The sequence below is a fragment of the Trachinotus anak genome, unplaced genomic scaffold (genome assembly GCF_046630095.1).
Source record: "Trachinotus anak isolate AG129_WGS33_773 ecotype Australia unplaced genomic scaffold, CSIRO_AGI_Tana_v1 ptg000019l, whole genome shotgun sequence".
Classification (NCBI taxonomy): domain Eukaryota; kingdom Metazoa; phylum Chordata; class Actinopteri; order Carangiformes; family Carangidae; genus Trachinotus; species Trachinotus anak.
The window spans coordinates 15537102-15561498 of record NW_027273870.1 but is presented as its reverse complement, the minus strand read 5'-3'; the positions used below and the strand labels follow the sequence as shown (position 1 = coordinate 15561498).

At 39.8% G+C, this 24397-nt stretch overlaps 4 protein-coding genes across 7 annotated transcripts; 2 read left to right on the top strand and 2 right to left on the bottom strand.

Annotated features, from left to right (window-relative positions):
* Positions 1–316: 316 nt before the first annotated feature.
* Positions 317–9463, bottom strand: hgsnat (heparan-alpha-glucosaminide N-acetyltransferase). Of its 4 annotated transcripts, none has more exons than XM_071503870.1 (18): positions 9186–9463; positions 8222–8337; positions 7925–8061; positions 7277–7395; positions 7076–7145; positions 6847–6916; positions 6247–6350; positions 5841–5917; positions 5685–5715; positions 4901–5061; positions 4622–4737; positions 4276–4397; positions 3893–4019; positions 3581–3667; positions 3355–3432; positions 3078–3148; positions 2349–2461; positions 317–2054 (listed from the first exon to the last, which is right to left on the bottom strand). In XM_071503870.1, exons 1-18 carry the CDS (start codon positions 9355–9357, stop codon positions 1873–1875), a joined length of 1953 nt encoding a protein of 650 aa, XP_071359971.1. In that variant the 5' UTR covers positions 9358–9463; the 3' UTR covers positions 317–1872. The 4 variants fall into 4 exon arrangements, with proteins under 4 accessions (XP_071359971.1, XP_071359972.1, XP_071359973.1 ...); XM_071503871.1 differs by having other exon boundaries at positions 8663–9371; XM_071503872.1 differs by having other exon boundaries at positions 8222–8312; positions 9186–9324.
* Positions 9464–9934: 471 nt separating this feature from the next.
* Positions 9935–12732, top strand: LOC139636135 (dynactin subunit 6-like). The gene is made up of 7 exons (XM_071503876.1): positions 9935–10083; positions 10276–10340; positions 10508–10613; positions 10750–10835; positions 10954–11001; positions 11140–11282; positions 12395–12732. The coding sequence occupies exons 1-7, from the start codon at positions 10055–10057 to the stop codon at positions 12485–12487; spliced, it is 570 nt and encodes a 189-aa protein (XP_071359977.1). The 5' UTR covers positions 9935–10054; the 3' UTR covers positions 12488–12732.
* Positions 12733–12846: 114 nt separating this feature from the next.
* Positions 12847–24378, bottom strand: gtf2e2 (general transcription factor IIE, polypeptide 2, beta). The gene is made up of 8 exons (XM_071503874.1): positions 24171–24378; positions 22236–22390; positions 16589–16671; positions 15834–15941; positions 15102–15284; positions 14845–14938; positions 13942–14057; positions 12847–13756 (listed from the first exon to the last, which is right to left on the bottom strand). Exons 2-8 carry the CDS (start codon positions 22387–22389, stop codon positions 13637–13639), a joined length of 858 nt encoding a protein of 285 aa, XP_071359975.1. The 5' UTR covers position 22390; positions 24171–24378; the 3' UTR covers positions 12847–13636.
* smim18 (small integral membrane protein 18) lies at positions 17723–20718 on the top strand. The gene is made up of 2 exons (XM_071503877.1): positions 17723–17863; positions 20243–20718. Exon 2 carries the CDS (start codon positions 20251–20253, stop codon positions 20572–20574), a length of 324 nt encoding a protein of 107 aa, XP_071359978.1. The 5' UTR covers positions 17723–17863; positions 20243–20250; the 3' UTR covers positions 20575–20718.
* Positions 24379–24397: the final 19 nt, after the last annotated feature.

Genomic DNA, 24397 nt, shown 5'->3' with positions numbered 1-24397 from the left:
GTTATGTCGCGAGATGATCCTCAAGGCAGCCGCACTGTAACTCGATTCCCACGCCTTATTGAGCAATAAGGCAAACCACACTTCTGCGTTGTAGAGACAGAGAGTGCAGCTTCAAGATAAATAGGTATTGCATGAAATTTAACACTGGGAATACATAGTCTTATATCATTTCTCCACATGATCTTTATGAGACTAGTAATTATTAATCTTGGAGATATGACAATATGTCCCTTTTTTTTCTCAAGGCTTAAAGGTGATAAGAAAGACATGACCATATTAGAACAGCATTACAATAAAACTCGAACAGCAGCAGCAATATTTTGGAATAAGATTTATTACATAAACTTATTGTATTTTGAAACGGTAAATATAAAAAAAAAATTGTATAAAAGATTAAAAAAATGAATTCCATTAATTAAGACAGTACTAGTTGAGCAATTATTCAAAGATAGCTCACAGCATTTCATTATTCTACAAAGTGAACATATGGTCTTGCAAAATCCATTAATAAAAGTATAATAGTTATATTAACTGCCAATTGCAGAATTGGGCACATCATCGAATAAACACTCAGTTGGTACACCTAGCTAAAACTAATAAAGTGCAATACAACAGTCCTGCAATAAATCCTCCCTTCTGGGCAGTTGTAATGTTCAGTTTGTGTTGCGTTTTAGGGATCTACTGATGAGGCTGCAGGCCTGTTTTATTAGACGACATTAGTTTAGCATGCATTGGCTAGGTGTGCCTAATAATCTTACAGCTGATTGTAATGTATTTTCAAATCTCACAATCAAACTACTGTACATACATATGTACATACATACATAAATACAGTAGAAATTTCTTTCTGGAAATTCATGACACATTCAACATGTGTTGTTTTTGAAAGAGGAACATAAAGCTGGGTGTGTATAATAAAATAAAAAGGGCAATTCTGTGACATTTGTTTTTGCAAACAAATCAAACACATAAACACACATGCATTTAACCAAAATGCAAAACAAGCAATCCCCAGTGGGTTTTAACAGTCATCGGACATGACCTCCTTCACTTCCTCATCACTTGTTAACACACAGCATCATATATCACACCGCTGGTCCCTTGCTGAATGAAGGAGTGGGGTCCGAGGGGAGCAGAGGATTGCAAATGGAAAATACTTGCACATGAGTTGGCCAACTAACTAACTGACAATAATAAATGCTAAAAGATGCTGAACGTTCTTTTTTTAAAAACTTCTACACACTGTCTCTGTTAAATATCACTTCCAGCTTCTATTGTGCAGTGGAAAAAAGATGAAAATGCGTTCTTGGTAGCCTTTTCTTCAGAGCATACATCACTTTGCTGTCTCACAAAAACCCACTTCAGCTTTCAGAGTAACACAGCGGTACTTAAGATGGCAGCAGGGATTCTCCCAAGGGGAAGTCAACAAGGGCTTGATAAACCACTACTGCGACACCCTGCTGCTGTAGTCTGGGACTACACACAAAGTTAAACAGTAGATTAACAATGTCAGTCTTTATAGTTTCTCAAATTCTCAAACTATTCTTGGACAAGTTCTTCCTGAGTCAGTTTAGATATCTGGCAGGGATCAGCTGCTTCATATCTGAAGATCTTTGGCAAAGAGGTGTTTAAAACATTTATGGTCCTATAACTTAGTGCCTAAAAATTAAAAAAAAAGAGTGCTGTTTGAAAGAAAAAACCCTTATATGTTCAGAGAAAGAGAACCATTATACGTTGTAGTTTTGACAAAATAATTTTGACAAAATATTTTCCGCCTTCCAAATGTTTTCACATTATAATTCCAGCAATTCTGATGTAAACAATCCCTCTGCTATTATTGTCTGAAGGCCCAATCATTTAGGAGCCCTGCTTCTAAATTTTCCAGAAAATCTTCTTTCTGTAAAGCACATAGGAGATGAACACCCAACAGGAAGTAGCCACAAGGTTCTGGGTGAGGTGTTCAGCGTGGGATTGGCTGTTAGCCATGCGCCAACGGAAGGGGAAGTACTCCTCAAACACTTCGTGGCCCACGTACACAATGATGGAGTTCATACCTGTAATTACAGACACAGGTGAGAGTAGAGCAAAGGTCAGCATCATGAGAAATACAGACAGAATTTACAGATGCTACATTTGGTCTATTTTACCAAAACACAGACCATGCCAGTTAGTTGTTTTGTAGACTTAGTAATCTTACAAGTACTGATATTTAACTATGTCTCCACAACACCCTGGTCTCTATATTCATATCACATTCAATTAGAAACCGTATTAATTTCAGCAATCAAAGCTTGCCTTGGTAATAATTTGGTGTTAAAGGACTCTTTGTGTCTAATAATAGTTCTCACCAGGGTAGTAGAAAGGTGCTCCAGACCACCACTTCTTTACATCCACTGTGTAGTAAACCAGCACTAGCAGCACAAAGGCAAAAGAGGCCAGTGTTGTCACATAGGACAAAGACCTAGAGGCGAAATGGACAGAAACAGGCAGAGTCGTTAAAGATGTCTTTTACTGCAAAGATGTAGGTTTGCGGGTTTTTTTGTTTGTCTGGAGATCTTCAGTAATTTCTGTCTGGTCTAACTTCACAAAGGTACTTTCATACCAAACACAACAAATCTGCACCTGTATTTTAAAGCACATTTATTTGCAGTGGCTGGTGCTAATGGTTAATAATTTCTGACTGTCCTGAGCAATGCATGGGGATGGCTGGGTTTCCAGCTTGGCATTGTGCTCAAAATATAACCTACCTACACTGATAGACTGCACTTTCTGTTCAATATTAGGGAGTAGGGAGGGGGTTAGCTAGGAATGAAATGCAAATGTGGACAACCTCGATAGATAGTGTTTTTTTAGACATTTAAAAATTAAGTGGGGAAAGCATGGACTACAAAGTGTATTGTCCCCCCCAAGTTGGAAAATTGTAATTGAAAAAGGCAAACCAAACCAAATACTAGTAACTATAAAGTTCAGCAACTTTCCGAAACATTCAGTCAACAGCTATTAAAAAAAAAAAAAAAAAAAAAGGAATTGCAGAGAAAACCTTGTTCCATCTGAAAGTGCACAAAAGCCAACTTTACCATAGGTTCTTGTTGACAGGAATGAAGCCATGGTCTGTGGAACACTTGGTCAGAAGTGCTGATATGGCTCCCTGAGTGTAACAAGAGAGATCATTAAATCAAGAAGGGGAAACACTCCTGAAAATGAATGTGTTTTGGAAAAAGTCGAAACACTGTGACTGCGATTTTACTTTGCAATGCAATGAGTCATTTAATACACTCACAACAGCAAGAAATTGATATAGAAGAATGTACCTAAATATAGAAGTACAACATACATACATGTTAAGTTGCTTACCAATAAGAGACCCCATATGAGAAACCTTGACATTATACTTCTGTGAAGATCTCTGTAGTGTAAGATTATTTTTCCTGCCTGTGAAAATACAACAATTAAAACCACAATTTGACTCCCTTTGGCTTTTCAATGAGCTATATTATAATTACTTTTGACATCAGAAATATGTATAGAAGCAAGAGACAGAAACAAAGAGAGAATGAGTTCATCAACTCATATTACAAACCTGTAATCCAAAAAAAGCCATGAGGATAGAGTTGATGCTGCCAAGAACACCTTCTGGATCATATGGCATGTGAGTTGCATAAATCACCTTAATTAAAATGGAAACAGAAATGGATTTTTGTAAATTATCCTTAAGTTCTGACACAGTTTACCCTTGCTTCACCTGTCATGTCAACATGGTTGGGGTTAGAAAGGGAGTGTTGGCCTGTGAGAGAGAAACCCGATATGTAAGCTCAAGCTTAACATCCCAAGTTATAAAAAGACGGAATGTGTCTGCTGCTTGTATGTTTGGGTTGTTTTGCTGGTCACTAACCCGTGACGAGGGAGTCTGGTAGATGTGGTTTTCTCCCAGTAGCCAACGGTCAATGAAACCAGCTGCTCCACCTGTGCAGTTAGCGTATAGGCCCATGTCCCCGATCCCACCTGGACCCAGATAGCCTCTGTTCAGAACAGTGAGGTGAAGTCAGTATTATTAATGTAGGACGAAGGCGATTGAGAGCAAGGTTAAGTTATAAAAATAAATACAAGTTGGAATGGGGATTTGGAATTAATTTTATCAGCTCGGATTTCAGTTTTGATTCTGCTTATTAATTCACTTGTTAATTATTTTATCAGTCCCTTTATTTTACAGGAAAAACTATAAGCAGACTTCAATGTTAATTTCACTCTAGTTTTGTCATCAGCTGCTTGACTCACGTTGGACAATCTGGTACAGGAAGTTGGAAAGTGAGGTATAGCCAGATGCTTTCTAAGAGAAGCACACACAGCCAAGCTGGCCAGTACAGCAAGATGTCAAGGCCAGGAGACCACCAAGCATTCTAGAAAACAGAAACACTTTTGTTCTCCTTCATAGTACATTTAAAATAAACACATTAATCATAGTAAGTAAACAAGAGACAACAGTCGGAACATCAGAATGAATTCGTGCTTTTAGGGAGCCACGGCAGATAAAGACATTTTAATTCAGGGGACTCTTGTACCAGTACAGCTCTAAATAAAAAGTTTGAAAAAGAATGAGGGTGAGATGAAGCTGTTGGCTGACCGTCGGAAGGATGTCGAGGTGACCTCTCGCCACCAGCAGATCCAGGCAGGCTACAACCAGGTATGACCAGGCCAGACGCTGCAACACACCTGGGATCCGCAGGTTGTTCCAAGATACTGTGGAGTGGATGAGGATGGCGTGTGAGCACTGAGCAAAAAGGCAGGCATAAGCACATATGCCCACAGTTTTCATCACTATTAAAGAACATGGTCTGATAATCATCTATCTAAATGGTTTGGGATATTGTAGTCAACATCAAAGAAGTGTGTTTATACTCACATGGTCCCTGGCAGTAGTTTGGGTTGATAATGAAGACACCGATGACGAAGAGCTGCAGGCTCCTCCACACAACTTTCCTCAGCAGTGCGCAGCGAGTATAGCCCGCACGCAGCAGGGAGTTGATTGACAGTGCGATGGATGTCCCCATTATGAACACAAACCTGGTGGAGGAGGGAAACACAAAATGTGAGAAAATGAGACAAAAAAAGGAAGGGGACAATGAGGTGAAGTTCGTTTAAAATATGAGCACTGGTTTTACAATTCTTGACTGAATGAAACAAGGGAACTGATAAATGTTTTATTATTTTGGTTAATTTTATTCCTTTTTTTTTTGTTTTGTTTTGTTTTGTTTTTAGTCACAGGTGAAGTTCTAGTCTGGAAACCATTTTCAAATCCAGATACCATGAAGACAGTTCAATCCTTTATTGCACTCTAAGAAAACTTTGGTTTGCAAGCATGATTAGCTAATGATAAAAACAATAAAAATACATGATGACAGCACAACAGTCAAAGCAAGAAAGACGTAATGGATCCTACAATCAAGTTACCATAAGTTGAAAATGTTTTGCAACTTATTTTGACCACCTCTATTTTATGTGCAAGTCCATATTGTAACTGAAACATTGTTGAATGAGTCTGTGGTTCTGGCACGCTTACTTGCTTTAGTGTACGAGCAGATGTGAAAAGTAGTCAAATAATTGTCCATTTCTTGACTGTGATAACCTAATCTGCAGAACTAAGACATGCTACAGAAACTATAGAAGACATTTTGAACTGAGCTTACCAAGGGAAGACTAGATCTGCAACAGTAAGACCTGTAATGAGACAAATGGGAAAGACAGGCTTCAAAATCAATCACAAAACCAAGATCTGCGAACAATGAGTTACATAATTAAAAAAAATTAAAAAAACAATAAAAGTAGAACCAGTTGGGGCTCACCATTCCAGCTTTCGTGTCTAAAGAACCAGTATCGCCCCCCTCCATAGTTCACAAACACCATAATGACTAAGGAAATACTGACAGAAGACAGAGAAAATGTGACATTACTGAAAGAAGTTGAGCCCTGCAGGCAAGAGATTACAGAAATACAGATAACGGTTCACTATACGAAAAAAAATCCCTTGGAACAAGTACTACAACTTTAAGGCCCTGAAACCATGTTATTATTATTAGTAAGAGCTCATTAATGATTGACAATTCCAGTGTCAGCTGCTAAAATGTCACATTGCAATTAGAATCACATGATATAGTCTTCACATATCCATATATGAGAGCAAGGGGTAAGTCAGATAATATATTTCTTTGAGCAAGATGAACTGCAGGGGTAAGTGTGGGGGTGGGCTACCCTCTGAACGTGTCCAGAGATCGCAGCCTCTTGCTGGGGTTGGGTGGGGGAGGGAGGATGTTGTCAGTAACCGATGTCACTGTCCTGCCAGGGGAGCCCAGTTCCTGGATGATGAAATTAAAATTAAATATTAACATTATTCTATTGGAAGTATAAAACACTTCTGCACATAGAGTCATGAATACTGGTTAATATTTTTCCAATGAGGGTTTTAAATTGATTGAAAAACATTTCTAGACACAAGCATCCTGCAACTGATTTTCAGCTACTATTAAATATCTTTGATTTGAGAGAGTAGTGAAGCCAGCATTCAAAAAGCTACTAAACCTCTCCACTAAAACCTTTTAATTTTTAAGTGTGAACAGCCTCAGAAAGCCAAGTAATACACCTTGCCCAATAAATATGTGCGGGATATATTATTGAAAATATTTTAATAATACAAGTGACACATTTTCCAAAAGTACTTTACAATACACAATAAAAACATACAGGGTATTATGACATCACTCACTTTAGAATATACCAACATGTCTGGTGTATTAGCTGCTATTTGTTTACTCATCTTGATGTAATTAAATTTCCCCACACAGTAACACTCACAGAGTTGATAAGCCTTTCCGTCTCCATGGAGCCACCAATTCGGAAGAGGATATCCTTCACTACGTGAAGCCTGGACAAGAAATAACCAACCAGGTTAGGAGTTATTCTATAATGCGCACAAGTTCAAGATACAAGGCACAGTGATCTTTATTTAAAAAAGAGTAGATTATGATGTTCTTGGGAATCTACTGCATAGATAGAGAAAAAGGAAACAATAAAATTAGATTACCCTAATAATGTTCTTCCAATGGCAGACACCACAGCCAGTCCAACAAAGATGATAAAAGCTACCAATATTGCTGTGAAAATAATGGAACATTAATGAGATGTAATGTGCACTCGGTGCAGGGTGGTGGGGGCGAATATTGCATCAAAACACTTGTCACATGTCACACAAGCTTATAAATGCGTTTATGCGTATGAGACTCACGTATGTAGCTGTTGACGGGGTCTGCATCAGTCACTACAGAGCAGTTGACCACTGAGGAGTCATTTAGATTTTTCACCCACAAAGAGTAGTTTCCATGCTCCCCAAAGTGGAATGGAACCCTGGAAATTAAAGATGATATGCTTTCATTCAACAATGTTTCCTTAAACAGGATGGGTAATTGACACACAAGACATTTTGTCTATTAAAATGTTGAATTTTACAGTTTGCTTTTTGTAAATATGTCTTTTCCACATATGGTGGATGGTTAGGCAATTAGTATTATTTTTGAAGATGTGCCCCAGCGTCCCAGCTGTGAAGTGGAGCTGTAAAGGACCTGTGAAGACCCTCAAACATCATATTCATTTTTTCATTCATAATTAGCCCAGCTGTGCTATCACGTACATGAGGGAGTCCTGCCATGTAAGACCATCTATCTAAATCATATTAGTTTTTTAATCCCTCCAAAAAGGTTTGTTTAGGTAAGAAATGTTACATATTTAAGACAGCTCCCATTGGTTGGCTGATAAACTATATATGGCACTTAAAGAGAGAACAACATTATAATATTCCCACACATTTGTACTTTGCACATTTTAATATATGCCCTGTTCTGGTGTACGGGAAACACATCTGTGTTACTGAACTTACGTGCACAGCTCCAGGGTAACAGGAGTGCTGTTGAGCTGTAGTGTAATTTCATGCTGCGTGCTTACAACAAAGTCAACTGAACTGGGCTGGCCAGGACTGGGAGCTGCAGGTACCACCCCTAGCTGCTGATACAAACACTAGCACACAAGGAAACAAGGCTCCAGATCAGAACATCCTCATCTGAAGGAAGTCATATATCCAAAGAATCTGCTGGAGGAGAATATTTGGTGTGTGTGTGTGTGTGTGTGTGTGTGTGTGTGTGTGTGTGTGTGTGTGTGTGTGTGTGTGTGAGCCTACCTGGTAGCAGCGCTCTGACATCCAGGACACCACCAAGTCAGTGTCCAGGTCATTGCTGACTGTCAAAACTGCCTCATCCATCTTAAGGACACTGTGTTTATGAAGAGAAGAGCCAGCTGAAAAAAGAAACAGCAGTACAGGTTTTGATGATCAGATGAAATGCTGCACACTAAGAGAAAACATGCAGAAGATGCTACAGCTTACAATGTTTCTGGAGCTGACCACACCCAACTCTGAAGCCACCGACGTTATGAACATTATTTCTATAATCAGGAACCCATAACACTGTGCTTGCATTTGCACTGGTTATCAAATGAACCAAAAGCACACACGTAAAATGATCCCAGCTTTCCTAACCCCATGTCGACGAGATAATCAAGGCTTTGCTCTTGAACGCCATCGTAAAGACTGCAGCTGTGCAACCAGCTTTCAGTGACTTACCTCAAACCTATGGTTCCCTGCTGTCGTTATGGACGAGAAAGTTACTCCATACCGAAGTGTGTGGTAGCTAGATGGTTAGCCAGAGTCTAAAAACTGTCCAGTCTAACTATAAGCTACAGCCAGTCGTTGCTGCCTTGAAGAGGAAAGCATGTGAGAGGGCTGAAGTTATGGCTGCAGAGCCCCATGGTCACATGCTGACTTAATCCGCGAAATACCCCCCAAGGAGGGAAGTTCAAACGACTGGAGCTCATTCTTGGACAACAAACTGTTTCCTCCAAATGGGTGCTAATCTACAGTTAGCTCCGAGCTAACAGGCATTACAGCTAAATAGTCAAATGACATATCTATAGTGGTGAATTTTCATGTGGTTGACAAAAGCCGCATTCACTGCTGCTATGTAATTTAAATAAATCAAGAGGCTGATTGAGGTTGGTTTCCTGACATTGGCTAACTACCTAGGTTGCTAACAACCTAGCACTATCTTGCTTTTAGTTTTCACTTGTCAACAATGCTGTGCACTTACATGTAGATATTTCAGCTGCCAGTGGCGCCACGCAAACGGCTACAACCAGAGCAATGGCAGCAAGGTAAAACATATATTTCTCTGGCTGTGTCATTTCTTCCTGTCTTGCCTGTTTCACCCCCACGACCGAGGATGTGTCTTTTGACTTTTTCCTTCGTGTTCCTTTTGCCATAATATATTTCTACTTCCGATCCTTCCTTGTTTTGACATTGTAGTGGGAGCCAGAAGGGACAAAGTACATTATTAACGCTACCTGGTCGTTGGCCTCGACGGGGACACATATAGATCAATACCACTGCACTGAAACCTGCTCGTTTGGTTGTGTAATAAGATCCCAGAAATTGTGTCGTAAATGTTTTTGCAGGTGTCTGCACACCGTTGCAATGCAAACGCCGGTGCAGTCTGCTTGAATGTTGGATTTACACAATGTTGGATTTTTTTTGTTTTTTTCGCCAAGCACTGCATGCTTCTTGCAAACAGACATCACTGGGATCATGAAAATAGTTGAAGGATACAGCTATGGTTATAATGTAACCGAATCACTACTGTATGGGGTGCTGGAATCAGAAATGGGAGGTCCACTGTTTGTTGTTATGGTAACGTCTGTTTTTCAACCATCCATCCAGGCTATATATTAACTAGTTCCCATCCTGTGTTTAAAAGCGGCTCTTCTTGATAAATACAGACTGGGTACGTTTTTCAAATGACCTGAACTGCACCCAACCACTATCTAAAAGTCATCAAGAGTCATCAAAGCTGTCTCTTTTTAAACCTTGGAAAACTGCATGCGCATGCGCTGTAGTAACAAGGATTCCAAATCGATGACAGAGTGAATCGCCGGCGCCTCCCATCGGACTTCATCTATCACAATGGCAGATAAACAAAATGCCCAGAAAAGGTAAAATAAATATTAACCAGTAAATGACGTTTCATCGTGACGTTAAATATTAATAGTATAGAAAAGATGACTAATTAGCCACAATAAAGTAACCACGTAGCTAGTTTAGACGGCTTATCGAGGTGGCTAACTAGCAACGTTAGCTAACATTTTCCACACTTTTTTCTCGCTTTATTTTCTCTCGTTTTGCAGTGTCAAAATAGCCGCTGGAGCTGTAGTTTGTGTTGAAAGTGAAATCAGAGGAGATGTCACCATAGGTAAGATGTGTCGCTTTTCATCACTCGCTAGTAAACACAAGCAGTTCAGAAAACCTGCATTTTCTTTTTTTTTAAAAAAAAAAAAACCTCTAAGCGATTTCTGCAGATTTTACTTCATTCAGGTGCCTGAGCCAACTGTAGCTTTTATACTCTCTTTGATACCTCAGGCCCCAGAACAGTGGTCCACCCAAAGGCTCGTATTATAGCAGAAGCAGGACCCATAGTGATTGGGGAAGGCAATTTGATCGAGGAGCAAGCTCTGATTATCAACAGGTAATGTATGAATCCTTGTATCTCATTGTATTACATACTATAAATCACTGCCTTATCCATCTTTGCATATGGCCTGTCTCTCTTTTGTAATCCAGTCCATACGTGTCTCATAACTACAAACATATTTCTTTTACAGTTACCCAGAAAACATCACACCAGATTCTGAAGTGGAACCAAAGACAATGACCATTGGCGTCAACAATGTATTTGAAGTTGGCTGTGGTATCCTTTTTACTAGCCTGACACGTCTTGTTCTGTAAGTCAAGTGCTTTCATGTTTTAACAATCTGATGATAGTTAACTACCAAGGCCACAACTTTGCCTTAACGGACAATTTACAGTATCACAAGCCCTGAAGATTGGGGACAACAATGTAATTGAATCTAAAGGTGGGTTTTCTGCATCTTTGTGTGGCTTTCAGTGTGTGTTTGTGTAGAGAAGTGAAACCCACATCTGCAGAGAAGGTTGGAGCTTTTAGATGAGCGCGGTCACTAACTGTATCAAATATCACATATGCTGTCTTCTAGCTGACGTTGGCAGGAATGTGATCCTCACCAGTGGCTGTATCATTGGAGCCTTCTGTCAGGTCAACACGTGTGAGGTCATACCTGAGAACACAGTCATCTACGGCTCTGGGTGTATGAGACGGGTTCAGACAGAGAGACCACAGGTATGGACACACACATCTCGGTGATGTTTGAGAGGTGTTGGTTTAACTGTGTGATGGTGTAACTCTCGTGATGGTGTTTTAGTAGATTGCATAGTAATTGTATAGGTTTTAGTGCCCGTGCATCCACCTCTGGTAGGATTTGTATAGACAAGCATTGTCCATTTAATCATTATGGCCACTTAATTATTTACTAGTGGCTCATTAACCAAAAAACATAATAATATATGTGTACATGCACTTTATGCTAGTTGATTTCCATAGCAGCCAGTCCTACTAAAAAAATCACCTAGTGGTCAAATGTTTGTTTAAGTGGACCATAAGTCGGATTTAACTCTTTTGTCAAATTGATTCAGATTAATTTTAGACCGTAAATTGTTACTTAAAACCCAAGGTATGAGTTGTAGAGACATGCCACCAGCCTATCTAAATATGCTTTGCTTTATATGACTGTAAGTACATACTGTGCACAACTATAAAAATCCCTTCTCTGAAATATGCTTCCTAGCTTTCTCTGAATGGTTACACATTTTGCTCATGTTAATATGACCAAGCTTCTCACCGGTCAGTCGTGTTTATGTCTGAAAGGTCCTACATATATAAATATTAAAGGTAATGGTCTTTAACCATGCTGTATACAAAAGCACACTGTGTGAACTACATACTGCACAAAACCATAAGCCATAAATTGAAGCTAAAACATGCCAGGCCTTATGTTTTTACAGCCCTCCACTAACTTAAAAATAGTATGCAATAAAAACTTCATGTTTACGCTTTTGCTGAGCCTGTGAGATTTTGTACATTACTACATAAATCAGCATTTAAAGAAGAACAGTAGGACTCTGGGCACCATTAGTTGAACAGGCTGTACTATAATTCATGTTACAGCATTGCAGTTTTCAAGTTTCCATTGGGCATTTCCTTCCATAGTCTACTCAACCTGTTCACTATAAATCGTAGCATTTCAGATATATAGTAGATGTAAGTGGCTGCATGATTTTGAGATGTGCCCATCTGCCCAATGTCTGAAACTTAAAGCATTATGAAAAACACCACTTTAATGTAATTTACTTATTAATATTAGTAAATACACATTTGTTTTGTTGTCTTTACAGCCCCAGACCCTTCAGCTTGACTTTCTGATGAAGATTTTGCCGAACTACCACCATTTAAAGAAAACTGTCAAAGCAGGCCACACAACTAGCTAAAATTTAGCTGTATAGTTTTTAAGTTGAATTAATAATGGCTTGCAAACCCATGTGTAATTAGATCTTGTTGGAAGGAAGCATGAATGTATATAATTAGATAACATGTACCTTGCTTCATCAGTGATTTTTCTCACTTACTGATTAATATTTGCTACTCTAACAGCAACAGATGAATAAGCATTTCATCTTTATCTCGCTGTGCTGATGTACTGTTTTCTATGATTAATTAAATAACTTCAAAAGTACTGATGTCGTGCAACGTGTACAAATTTTTGATTATTGCAGTAAGAACACACATGGATTCATAGAATGTTTTCATTGTATGTAAACATTTTTGAAAATGAGAGGAAAATACAACATCAAAGGAAACATTTTAATATATAATTTTTTGGCATTTAAAATGGCAATAAACTGGTATAAAGGAACTGTTGCCACAGCAGTGCATGTAAATCAAGCAAAAAGACAGTATGCTGTAACAGTGTAATTTATTAAAATAAGTTCAAAAAAAATCTAGTATCCTAAACCACTATGCCATGGTGCTGCAAAGTAAAAGAATTTAAATATTTTGATATATCACAGGAAGTACTGTCCAAGATGTTTCATGCTAGATGAGAGATGTCAATGTGATGCACTGCACAACACAAACATGTCTTCGGCAATTCCTAATAAAAGGATGGAAGTTTGCCATCAGAGGACTGCTGCTCTCTGAAATTCAATCTTCCACACACACCTCTTTGTACTATACCAAATGAAATGAAGAGAAATGATGAGTATTTACACACTTCAACTCGTTTACATTTTAACAGTCAGGCTGCTGCGCCTCCTTTAAGGATGGTAGTCTTTGTAAAAGCATTCACTGCCCTTAATGGTCTCAACACTTGTTTCCTTCAGTGTCCTTCAGTCATCACTGATCAATAAACAAACTCAAAAGGATTCCACAACACATGTTGTATTCACTCCATGTAATACAAGACCACTGATCACTGAGGAGTTCAAAGAAAGGAAAATAAGCTAATTTGTTTGACATTACAGACACCCATTAAAAGTCCTTGTATTGTAGTGTGGCCAGAGTCTCCATCTGCAGCCATTTCTGATTTACAGAATCTACATCACTCCTCTGAGGGCATGTAGCAGTGAGGGGAAGGGACTTCACTTCTTTGCAGGAACACCATCTGAATAATCCTCCAGTACTCCCGCCAAATGGTTGTTGTGAGTCTTGAAGTGTCTCTTCCTCTGCCCACCTTGCTTCTTCCTCTTTTGAACTGGTAACTGCAGGGAGAACAGAAACACAATCAGCACTGACTATACTGATGCTTGATTAACTAAGAACACATATCAGTAATCATTGTTAAAATGTTAAGGCCTTTATTTTTAGGGAAATAAATCAGGTCATGTTTATTTACTTTTGGGAAGTCAGAACAAAAATCAAGCAGATGAGACCGAGAGACACTGACCACTTTCTTTGGTCCTGTTTCTTGCATAGAGGAGATGCCTTGTTTCTTCAGGTACTCCTCAATCTTCTCTTCATCCATGGAATCAACTGGAACGCTCCTCCACAGTTTCTGAAATTCTGAAATTTAGAAAGAAGCAGAAGCAAAATGATCATAAAGCTGGACATTCAGTTCTTTCATGATTTTGACCAAATGCATGAAAGAACACAACCCAAACGAAGAGGAGGCCTGAGAGGAAATGGACTAAACTGATATCAAAATGTGCCTGGTAAATGAATGTGATACAGATCTATTATGAATGCTGAGCTTTTATGATACATTCTCATTCTCTTTTTACTAATTACTTAACAACTATGGATTTTGTGTGTGTGTGTGTGTGTGTGTGTGTGTGTGTACACATTAGCACCTTAGATAATGGACAGATTATCATAGTTACTATAACTGTTATGACACAAACGCAGTGTGAGAGCTGAGTAGGCATATGCAGAAATTAGTATGATCTTCCTATTAGTTTTATTGCACCTGTTACGTAGTGAGAGGTTACACCTTTATCATTTTGTGGTGCTAGAAGCTAGTCTCAGTCTTTTTTTCTTTTCTTTTTTTTTTTTTTTTAACTACATTTCAAAAAGTTGAAAATAATGCTTCTTTTGTCTGACCAGCAGTTACAACAGAGATATTTCATTTACAAAACAGATATGATATGAAGAAAGAGGAAAGCTCAAATCTTCCGTCAGAGGCTACAGAGTCAAAGTCTGGCATTTGTTTTATCTTAAACAATTAAAACTAACAGCAGCTAACACTTTTAAATACAGGGAATCAGTAACAAACAGAGAGCCAAGACAGACCCCGACACAGAGAAAGAGTGAGCCGCATCACAATTGATGGACAAAGCTGACTAATTCTCACCTTCATCTACCACAAACTGACAGTGTTTGTCATTGTAGAACAGGATCTTTTTCTTGTCTGGTCTTGTCACAAAGATGATCTGATCCCCCAAAGCCTGTGAACAATCGCACAAGAACTCATTTCACTGCCAATACGCCAGCGTTCGAGTGTGAGATACAAGTGCACATCCCTTCCACTAATCAATGTAATGAACAGTACGTATTGGGTGACATCTTTACATAGACATGTTTATGCTTTAATTGCATTTATTATGTTACCTTAATGGCCTTGGCTGAGTTCGGCAGTCCCTCCTCTACATCGTCCAGCAGCACTCCTCCCAGGCCCAGCTGGTCATGTTTGTCCAGCAGCCTCAGTAAGGCTTTCTTGTCCTTCAGGTTGTACTTGGGCTTGAAGCCATATGTCCCATCCCGGACATCAATTTTTGGGTTGTTTACTAAGGCCTGATATTGTGACATTGGCAGGGAGATGTACAGTAGTAAATTAGTTTGAAGTCCCTAGTTAAGTAGTAGGCCCGCTAGGAGATGTGCAAAAGTATTCATTTAATTTTCTTACCTGTTAAAAATAAACTAAATAGGTTAAATACTTACATCTTACATTTACATTGGACATACCAAATTCCGACATAAATAATATAATTCTAACACACTTTAAGCCAATTTTCAGCTACAGTCATTCCAACATTTTCTTCAGGTCATGTAGTTGCTATTAAAAGAAGTATCTTCAACAAGGTATGGAATGTTGCGACGTGTTATCAGCATGATCACTCAGTTGCTACTCAGTGGCTTCCTCCTTTTGCAACATACAGGATGTTGTTACAGAAAAATAGTTGCCAGTGGCTCACATCAGCCTACAGGTGACTGTGAATGAAATCAAGTGTTATTTGTGGATTTCAGGTGTGAAATAGGTCAGTGTGATGGTGTAGGACAAGGACAAGTCTACTGCTGACGATAAATAAAATGTTGTATAACACTAAATAAACACAAGCTCACCTCAGTCATGAGCCATTGTTTCTGTTTCATGCTGATGTCAAGAAGTTTGGTCTCATCAAGAATCTCATCTAAGGTCAAGAAGTGTGTGTCGCCATTCTGATGCCTTGTCTGAGAGTTAAGGACAGAGAAGCACATGGATTTAAATAAAGAAAACGCACATATACGGAGTCAACAACAGCATGAAATCTTCTTTAGCACCCAATCTAAAATGTAAGCAATTCTTAATCCTACACCTCTGACAGTGTTTTAACCAAGTATCTACAGTGATTTTGCGCCTCTCATCCAACTGTCAGGGTATTGAACATGGTTTTAAACTATTCAACAGATGGCACCAAAAGGCACACATTCAAAGAAAATCTGTCAAGTTGAGTGCGAGTTCTGCAGCAAGGGCTGAGTCAGACAGCTCGTGTGACAGGGGCTGGCTGCCTCTCTGCAGAGCCACAGCACGATAAACAAGCTGTTTACATAGCAAAAGAAAGACCGCGGACCAAATGTTACACAGTGTACATGAGTGACTCACTCAGTTGACACAATAGATAACAAGTCAAGGTTTTATAGTGCTTTCATGAAGATGACGCCGTGCTTAAAATCTAAAAATTAAGTGGACACTATTGTGAGAGCTTAAATCAACTCGGAGGGGAACAATGTCCATGATACTGGAATGTCTACAGAACTTCAAAGATTAATACAATCACCACTAAATTACTAAAGAAAGTTCCTTTTGTGTGAACAAGAAATTGTTTACAGAGCCTCACCTTCATATAATTGACTATCTTGGCCAGACAGCCAAATTTGTACCCGGAGCTCGTCTTGATGTTGAAGTTGCCATTACTAGACTCTGTGGGGAAAAAAGAGAACAGATGTCATATCATTTATCATAAAGGCTGACATCAGTGGACTTATATGAACTGACAGAAGCACAGGTTTTTGTGAAAAGACATTTGTTGAAAAACCATTTAAAAAAATCAATTGGACGTGATTTTCACACCAGCTTGTGTATCAAATCAGCCATTATTATAGAGGTCACTAATTTTTATCTAATCAGCAAAAAGCTTTAATGCATTATTCTACCCCTTTTCTTTTAGAGTCCATTTTAGAGTCCATTAGTTTGTTTCTCAGTACTTTCTGACTTCCTTATCGTGTCTCTGGCAGCATCTCTACTGAGGCTGTGATTCTTTCAAATAAGTCACAAATGTATACTTGAATTAAAAAAAAAAAGTTGATGATGTTTTAAGCAAAGCTTTCTCGCTGTCCATGTTTTTATGTTGATGGTATTGAAGGAACAGGTCACATCAAACAACAATGTGGATCACTGCTGTGTTTCTAATAGTCCGTAATGGAGCTTAGCTGTACAGAGGAATAAGCTACACAGCTTATTATTTGGATCAATTTATTTTTGGTTTTGGTCTTTTCAGGGGATTTGTTGACAAAAAGAAATAGAATAGAATAGCACCTGCAATGTAACAAAATGATTCTAAAAATACTGCTGAACCATCATATGAACATAATTTGATAGGAGTGATTTGAAATCCGGCCAGCTGGTCCTATTCTCTGCTGGGAGTTTAATAATGCCCCCACCCCCCGGAGACTGTCTGAGGTCTGGACTCAGCACTCGCCTATCAAAGCTGAAAACAGACAGTGATTCATGAATGATTCATGGTGTAGGCGGGAGCTTCTGTTGCTGTGAGCTACACTGTGGGCAGGACGCTGAAATTGTGACAGGCCGGTTAACGAACGGCGCAGAGGCAGGGCTAACAGAAAAGAGCCAATGATGGAGAGAAGCCCGTGCCGTTCAGCTGAGACATGAAGAGCTGCAAGGAGTGGCGGAGGGAGCGAGCGAGTGCACAAGCAACGGATGGAAGTGCATGAGAGTGCTAAGGAGGAAAACAGGTCGAGGAGTGAACGCGGAGGAGGGAGAGAGTGGAAGACAGAGCGATAGGTGGAGCACCAAAAAAAGAAAAAAAAAAAAAAAAAAGAGGAGAGTGCATCTGTTGACTTGCATCTTCTGAAAGACTGAGCCAGACACACAGGTGAGTCTGCATATTTTTCAGGATAGCATCCTCAGAATAATGTGTGCGTATTAGACATCAACAGATCATAACAATCCACAGTATGAATTTAAGCTACAGGCTGCAGGCTGTGCAGCTATGACTATGAGGGGGTTTTTGTGAGCAGTCCAGCATGTACTTGGTAAATCATACATCTTTAATGCAGCAGATCTATTCATGTAGCCAATTCCTTATGCATTAGAAAAATCTAAAATTGCAAATCAGTGTACCAACAACTATGTATGAAAAATGAAATTTATACTATACTGACAAGCTGAGATCTTCAGATGTCAATTTTAACATTAAGGCCAAGAATGAAACACGAACACGCAATGGATTAAATAAACATGGATGTGTCTGTCTGCACTTGTGCCACTTGAATACCAAGCATCAGAAACTCTGTGTGGGTTTCGATGTCTGTGTGTGTACTCATGTGCATCATGTCAGGCTATGTTTGTGGAAATGCATTAACTAGGTGCACAATATAGACCTCTGAAGACAAATCAGTGAGGGACGGACAGCTTTGAGGAGCCAATCAGGGGCATTATCAGTGTCTGCAGTTTGTCCGTTTAGTGAGAGACATCCACTGTGTAGCCAGAGAGCAATATCTTAGTCCTACAACACCTTTCAGAGCTTGGCTGGGGCGGGGCTCATTTAGGGTGAGATAACAGCTACTGTGAGGATCATACCAGTCACAGTGTAAGCATTTTGTCAGCATGCAGGAAAAGATGAAATATGCTAATTTTAAACCCGAGCAGAGACTGAACCAACTTTACAGCAATCAATCAATCAAACCAAACTTGTGCTTAAAAATTTGAGCAAACATTGTTGCTGAAAAATAAATGCACCACAACATCTTAATTGAAGAAACAATCCCACAAAAAATCCCCTGCATTTTTCAGGACGATATTTGTTAGTAATGGCTTGGACCAAAAGGTAACCTTAACTCTCACTCTAACCACACATAAACCTCCAATTTATAGCTGCCTTTCCCATATTATTGAGGACATAAACAGTATTATACTGAGTAATTACATCAGTGCAAGACTATAACTAAGGCACATGGGTTCTGAAGGGAAAACGTGTGATCGCTTGAGACAACTGACGCCACTACAACAACAGGTTCTATCACATTACAGTTTCAGGTGACACAGAAAACCAAATTACAATCACAAGGAGCATTCACCTATCTCCCACGGTGCACTAAAATACACTCCCACATGGTTCTACCAGGCTGCCACGAATCTATCCTTTTACACACATCAAGCCCAATTAAAGTTGTAAGATCTAAGGAAGAAATGCACAAAAAAGAAAAGATTAGTCAACTGTAAAAAGAAGCACTTATGCCCCTCTCCCTCAACTGCTTTCAGTGGTTCACTCAAGTAATCTGGGTCAGCTGCCTTGGTCTCAGTAGGTGATGTCTGTGATTGTGTGTTTGTGTAGGGGGGTGTGTAGACAAGTGTGTCTTTAAAACATGCATGTACATAGGTAGGTGTGTGTGTGTGTGTGTGTGTGTGTGTGTGTGTGTGTGTGTGTGTGTGTGTGGGCAGAGATACTGGCTTGCTGTTCCCTGAGGATTTAAAATGGTAGGCGGTGGCTGAAAATGTGATAGGATAGCTGAAGAAAGACAAATGGCCTGACAATATGCACCCAGCACATTACACTTTTAATTTCATTGTTTTAGCGCAATTCCTTCACTTACAGCATTTTGTCAAGTGTTGTGAACTAAGAGTTGCAAACCAAGCATAAGATGCAACATTTCGCTGTGCAGCCATCCTTTGTCTATCGAGCTTTTAGGTCTGAGCAGATGGCCTCAGTAGGGTTTGTGCTCTTTAGCAATATAGCCTTTTGCTTTAATAACACACTGTCTTTTTTGGAATGACAGATGTAGGCTAGGGTTTATGTTATGCACATGGTAACACATTATCACATTACAACATGATACCCTCCATGACTATGTAGTATTGCCATAATCACATTACAGCAAATTACCTAAAGGAAACCCTGATGGTTTTAAGAGAGGAAATGGCCTTCCCACACTGTCTCCAGTGAGACTGCGTCCTTTTCAAACAGCACATTAGCATTGTTTTGTTTTTAAAATATATAGATTATAGGGGAAAATGCTTCTAAAATTCTGGCACTACACAGCCTATTATATCAGTAAAAAATTAAATCACATTCAAAAGAAAGACAATCCTAAATATTATGGCCTAAAGGAGTTATTTAATCCTTCTTTCACCATGGAAACAAGTATCACAACCATTACTCTCTAATTTGCTGTCACCACCTTGCAGTGAAACCCAGCACAGCAGGCACAGGCATTAACAATCTGTCTTTCTCCCTGTTTTTGTTCCTTCCAAGGAGAAATCATGGCCAACATCACTGCCAATATACACCCAAGTAATCTCCCATGGCACCCAGGGGCGGTCTCTCTCCCCCTTGTCTCCTTGCAAGTCCAGGAGGTCTACCCATTCCATGACGGCTGGAATGTGGCGTGCTTCGTCATCCTTCTGCTCTTCATCCTCACTGTCCTGTCTCTGGCTGCCTTGGCCGTGCTCTACGAGCTACTGGACTGTGGGTGTTGTGCCAAAGGGAAGACGCATCACCAGCTACAGGAGGAGGGGCCAGGAAGCTGCAGCAAGCTCATGACCAGCATTTGCAAGGAGCCAGAATCCCACACTGAGGTGGTATAGAGGCAGTAATGATGAGGAAAAGGAACAGTAGGAATTCAGGGGTCATTACTAACTTGGGCAATATTACTGCACTGACCCCGAGGCCCTGAGAAATAGACTTTTTAAAACTGCGTAATAGTAGTTCAATTGCTCACAGTTTGGCGGATGCGGAGAGGAGAGACAAGATGAGGTAACAGAACAATGTAAAAAATAAAGGAGGCAGTTTTTCACTGATTTAGACTGAGTCTAATTAGCTTTTCATTTCAGTTATGAGGGAATCTTCACATATCTAGATTAATTACGACTTAACACAGAGGGCAGACCGTGAAAGCCAAACTTTAAACCAGACATAATCAGGAGAAAGAGAGGAGCACCTTAGTAGAAATAGTACCAGTAGTGAGGCCCCATGAAAAGAACACAACACCTAAAAATGAAGCCTGTGGCAGAATGGGTTACAGTGAGGCAGAACTTTTTTTTTTTGCATTGTTTTCTTTTATTGAGTATAAAGTTGCATGGCCAAAAAAAAATTAAAATAAAAAAAACACTACTCAGCCTCAATATAGTGAATTTAAAGAACAGGTCCTCTTGCTCAGCGAAATCTGCCCTGTGAGTACTGCACCGTACAAATAAGTTTCTATGAGACATGGTAAAATGTTGTACATGGACCGAAAATGATGTTGTTTCCCAAAAGGGCAACAAAGAAACTGATCAAGCTTAGTTGGACATTATTGTTGCTTTGGACAAAACCCGTGTTCCTGTGTTCTTTGGTAAATTTTGTGCCAGTGCTGTCAACATGTTAAGCATTGCAATATTATTTGATGACACTTGGTTGCTGCACAGTGATGTACTTTATCATGTTGAGCACAATGTATAATTTCTTATGCCTTACCACAAAATGCCTAATAAATTGTCACTTAACTATGTACCGGTTTCTTTTTTTTAGCTAAAGAAGTAGCTGACTGTCTGTAATTATAGATCATTCTTGAGAGTGCAAACTTATATGAAACGCCAAGCGACAAGAAGCCACTGCTCACAGTACAATTCTGACATGTTGCATTTACACTATTCACATACAAAACTGCAATATCTATATCACACACACAACAATATCATTTTTATTTTCAAGCAGTGCTCTGATCATTTAAATGTGCGAGCAGGGGAGGTAGAGTTCTGCAGGACACAGACGGTAACAAGGTCTAGTGAATTACTACACCCTGTAACATAATGGTTTTGAAATATGTACCCTATCTATAAAAGCTAACTTTACTTGTTTGGAGGAGCTGCTCAAATCACAAAAATGATATGACAGGGTTTTTTTTTTAATTATATTTTTGGGCTTTTTATTTATAGTTACAGTGAGAGAGAGACGGGGGATGACATGCAGCAAGGGCCACTGCGGTTAGGGCTTAGCCTTAACGGTACGCGCCCTACCAGGTGAGCCACTGAGGCGGCCAGTACAATGATATCATAAGACGGTATCAGCTCTCTAAACGTGACTGATGCATCCGTATTAATAGTGAAATGTGCAGTGATCATGGGCACCAGAATCAGTGTTTCAAAGATGCATTATGTTAGCAGTAAGGCTTCCATCTATATATAACCCAACAACACAAGAAAGAAGCCATTTACTGTCACAAATGAACATGTTATAATCAATTTTTAAAACAGACTGCTTCACTTACCGACGCCATGTTTAGACCCTGAGGAGCTCTCCTTGTCAACTTTGGGCTTCTTTTTCTTGTGTGAGTCTGAGGACGCCTGTCTCTTCTCTACAGCTGGAGTGGACAGAGCTCTTTTCTTGAACAGTTCCCTCTCCCTTAGTAGAGCTGGGTCCATCCTGGCAGACAAGAGCACAAAATAAATCAAAAACAGCAACAATCTGATTAAGACACAATAAAAGACAATTCAACAAAGCTTCCTTCAGACTGAGATGTTGTAATATGTTAACATTTCAAATCATCTATCATTGATGACTGTCTCTCTTCAAACACAGCCTAGTGTTAAGGCAAATGTTTCATAAAAATCAAGTATTTTTCATCATACAAGGAGCGTGGAGGTATCGCACTATAACCACAGCTGGGTTGACCAGTTTGGGGGACCTGCAATAAAAATGAGCCAAGGGGGCCCTGCTGACACCCTCATCTCTGCCCCATTTGCATTGAATGTGTTCCTCCATGTTCCCATCAAGTACAGTGCACCCAGCACACGACAGATAGCACTCAACTCAATTCATTCAGGGATGTAGACACGGTCAAGACAACCTGCTGAAGTTCAAACTGAGCATCAGAATGGGGAAGAAAGCAGATGGGCTAGAGCAGCAGAAGACCACACCGGGTGCCACTCCTGTCAGCTAAGAACAGGAAACTGAGGCTACAATTCACACGGGCTCACCAAAATTGGACAATAGAAGATTGGAAAAACGTTGCCTGGTCTGATGAGTCTCGAGTTCTGCTGCAATATTTTTGGATGGTAGGGTCAGAATTTGGCGTCAACAACATGAAAGCATGGATCCATCCTGCCTTGTATCAACGGTTCAGGCTGGTGATGGTAAAATGGTGTGGGGGATATTTTGTTGGCCCACTTTGGGCCCCTTAGTGCCAACTGAGTATCATTTAAACACCACAGCTTACTTGAATATTGTTGCTGACCATGTCCATCCCTTTATGACCACAGTGTACCCATCTTCTGATGGCTGCTTCCAGCAGGGTAACACGCTATGCCACAAAGCTCAAAGCATCTCAAACTGGTTTCTTCAACATGACAATGAGTTCACTGCGCTCAAACGGCCTCCACAGTCACAAGATCTCAATCCAATTGAGCATCTTTGGGATGTGGGGGGACGGGAGATTCGCATCATGGATGTGCAGCTAACAAATCTGCAGCGACTGCTTGATGCTATCATGTCTATATGAACCAAAATCTCTGAGGAATGTTTCCAGCACTTTGCTGAATCTATTCCACGAGGAATTAAGGCAGTTCTGAAGGCTAAAGGTGCTCCAAGCCAGTCCTAGCAAGGTGTACCTGACAAAGTCCCCGGGGGGTGTCTTATCATAATAATAATAACAATAACAATAACAATAATAATCATCATCATCATCATCATAATGATGACAATAATAACAAAGGTATGGATGTTGACACATGGCTCCTCTACAAGACAACACCCACTGACAATAAATGTAAGGTTTTCCATACCCGTACCACTCAGTTGCATTGGATCCAGGCAGGCAAACATATACACGTATAAACATAGCATGAAAACGAATGATCAGCTCTCTTGCACCAATATAAACTGAACCGAGAGGGAAAAAGTACTAACATAAGTCCCCAAAATGTAAAAGCCAAGTTAGCTAACATAAACATCGGCTAGTTCGTCTACCAGTCGGATTTCAAGCACCTGGTTAGTTCGGCATGGTTTTCAGTTCGCCTGGCGTTGTTGCTTTTGTTGTGAAAATAGCACGGCTAACGTTATCTCACTTCATCAAACGTTGCTATACCGCTTTGGATATTTGGATACTAGCGTAAGTAAGCAAACGTAACGACATAGTCTGACACTTGTTAGTTGACATTAGCATTAGCTTCCCGATGTATTGAACGTTATCTAAAGTGAACGTTACCTGACACTTTGTTCCTGTTCTCAGAGAAAGTGACGGATTTGTCCGGGAGGACTGTGTAATTTCAGAGAATGTAGGCTTGGAGGAAAAAGGCTTCCTTCAAGAAATCGTCGCTTTATCAGGTTCCTTCAGAGATGATATAAGTTAACGCTAGCTAACTAACTTCATACATAAAACGTCTCATTTTCCTTCTCACGCTGCGCTTCCGGTTCTTGTTCCATTTGTCGGAT

Bases quoted from the DNA above. Each gene is read 5' to 3' on its own strand.
- hgsnat (XM_071503870.1), bottom strand. From the start codon at position 9,357: ATGGCAAAAGGAACACGAAGGAAAAAGTCAAAAGACACATCCTCGGTC. The intron at 7,146-7,276 runs GTGAGTCTCATA...TTATTTTCACAG, and splicing joins CCCCGTCAACAGCTACATAC to CAATATTGGTAGCTTTTATC. The intron at 5,716-5,840 runs GTGAGCCCCAAC...GTCTCATTACAG, and splicing joins TAGACACGAAAGCTGGAATG to GTCTTACTGTTGCAGATCTA.
- LOC139636135 (XM_071503876.1), top strand. From the start codon at position 10,055: ATGGCAGATAAACAAAATGCCCAGAAAAG. The intron at 10,341-10,507 runs GTAAGATGTGTC...TTGATACCTCAG, and splicing joins CAGAGGAGATGTCACCATAG to GCCCCAGAACAGTGGTCCAC. The intron at 11,283-12,394 runs GTATGGACACAC...TTGTCTTTACAG, and splicing joins TTCAGACAGAGAGACCACAG to CCCCAGACCCTTCAGCTTGA.
- smim18 (XM_071503877.1), top strand. From the start codon at position 20,251: ATGGCCAACATCACTGCCAATATACACCCAAGTAATCTCCCATGGCAC.
- gtf2e2 (XM_071503874.1), bottom strand. From the start codon at position 22,389: ATGGACCCAGCTCTACTAAGGGAGAGGGAACTGTTCAAGAAAAGAGCT. The intron at 16,672-22,235 runs GTAAGTGAAGCA...TTTTCCCCACAG, and splicing joins AGGGTCTAAACATGGCGTCG to AGTCTAGTAATGGCAACTTC. The intron at 15,942-16,588 runs GTGAGGCTCTGT...CTTAACTCTCAG, and splicing joins AGATAGTCAATTATATGAAG to ACAAGGCATCAGAATGGCGA.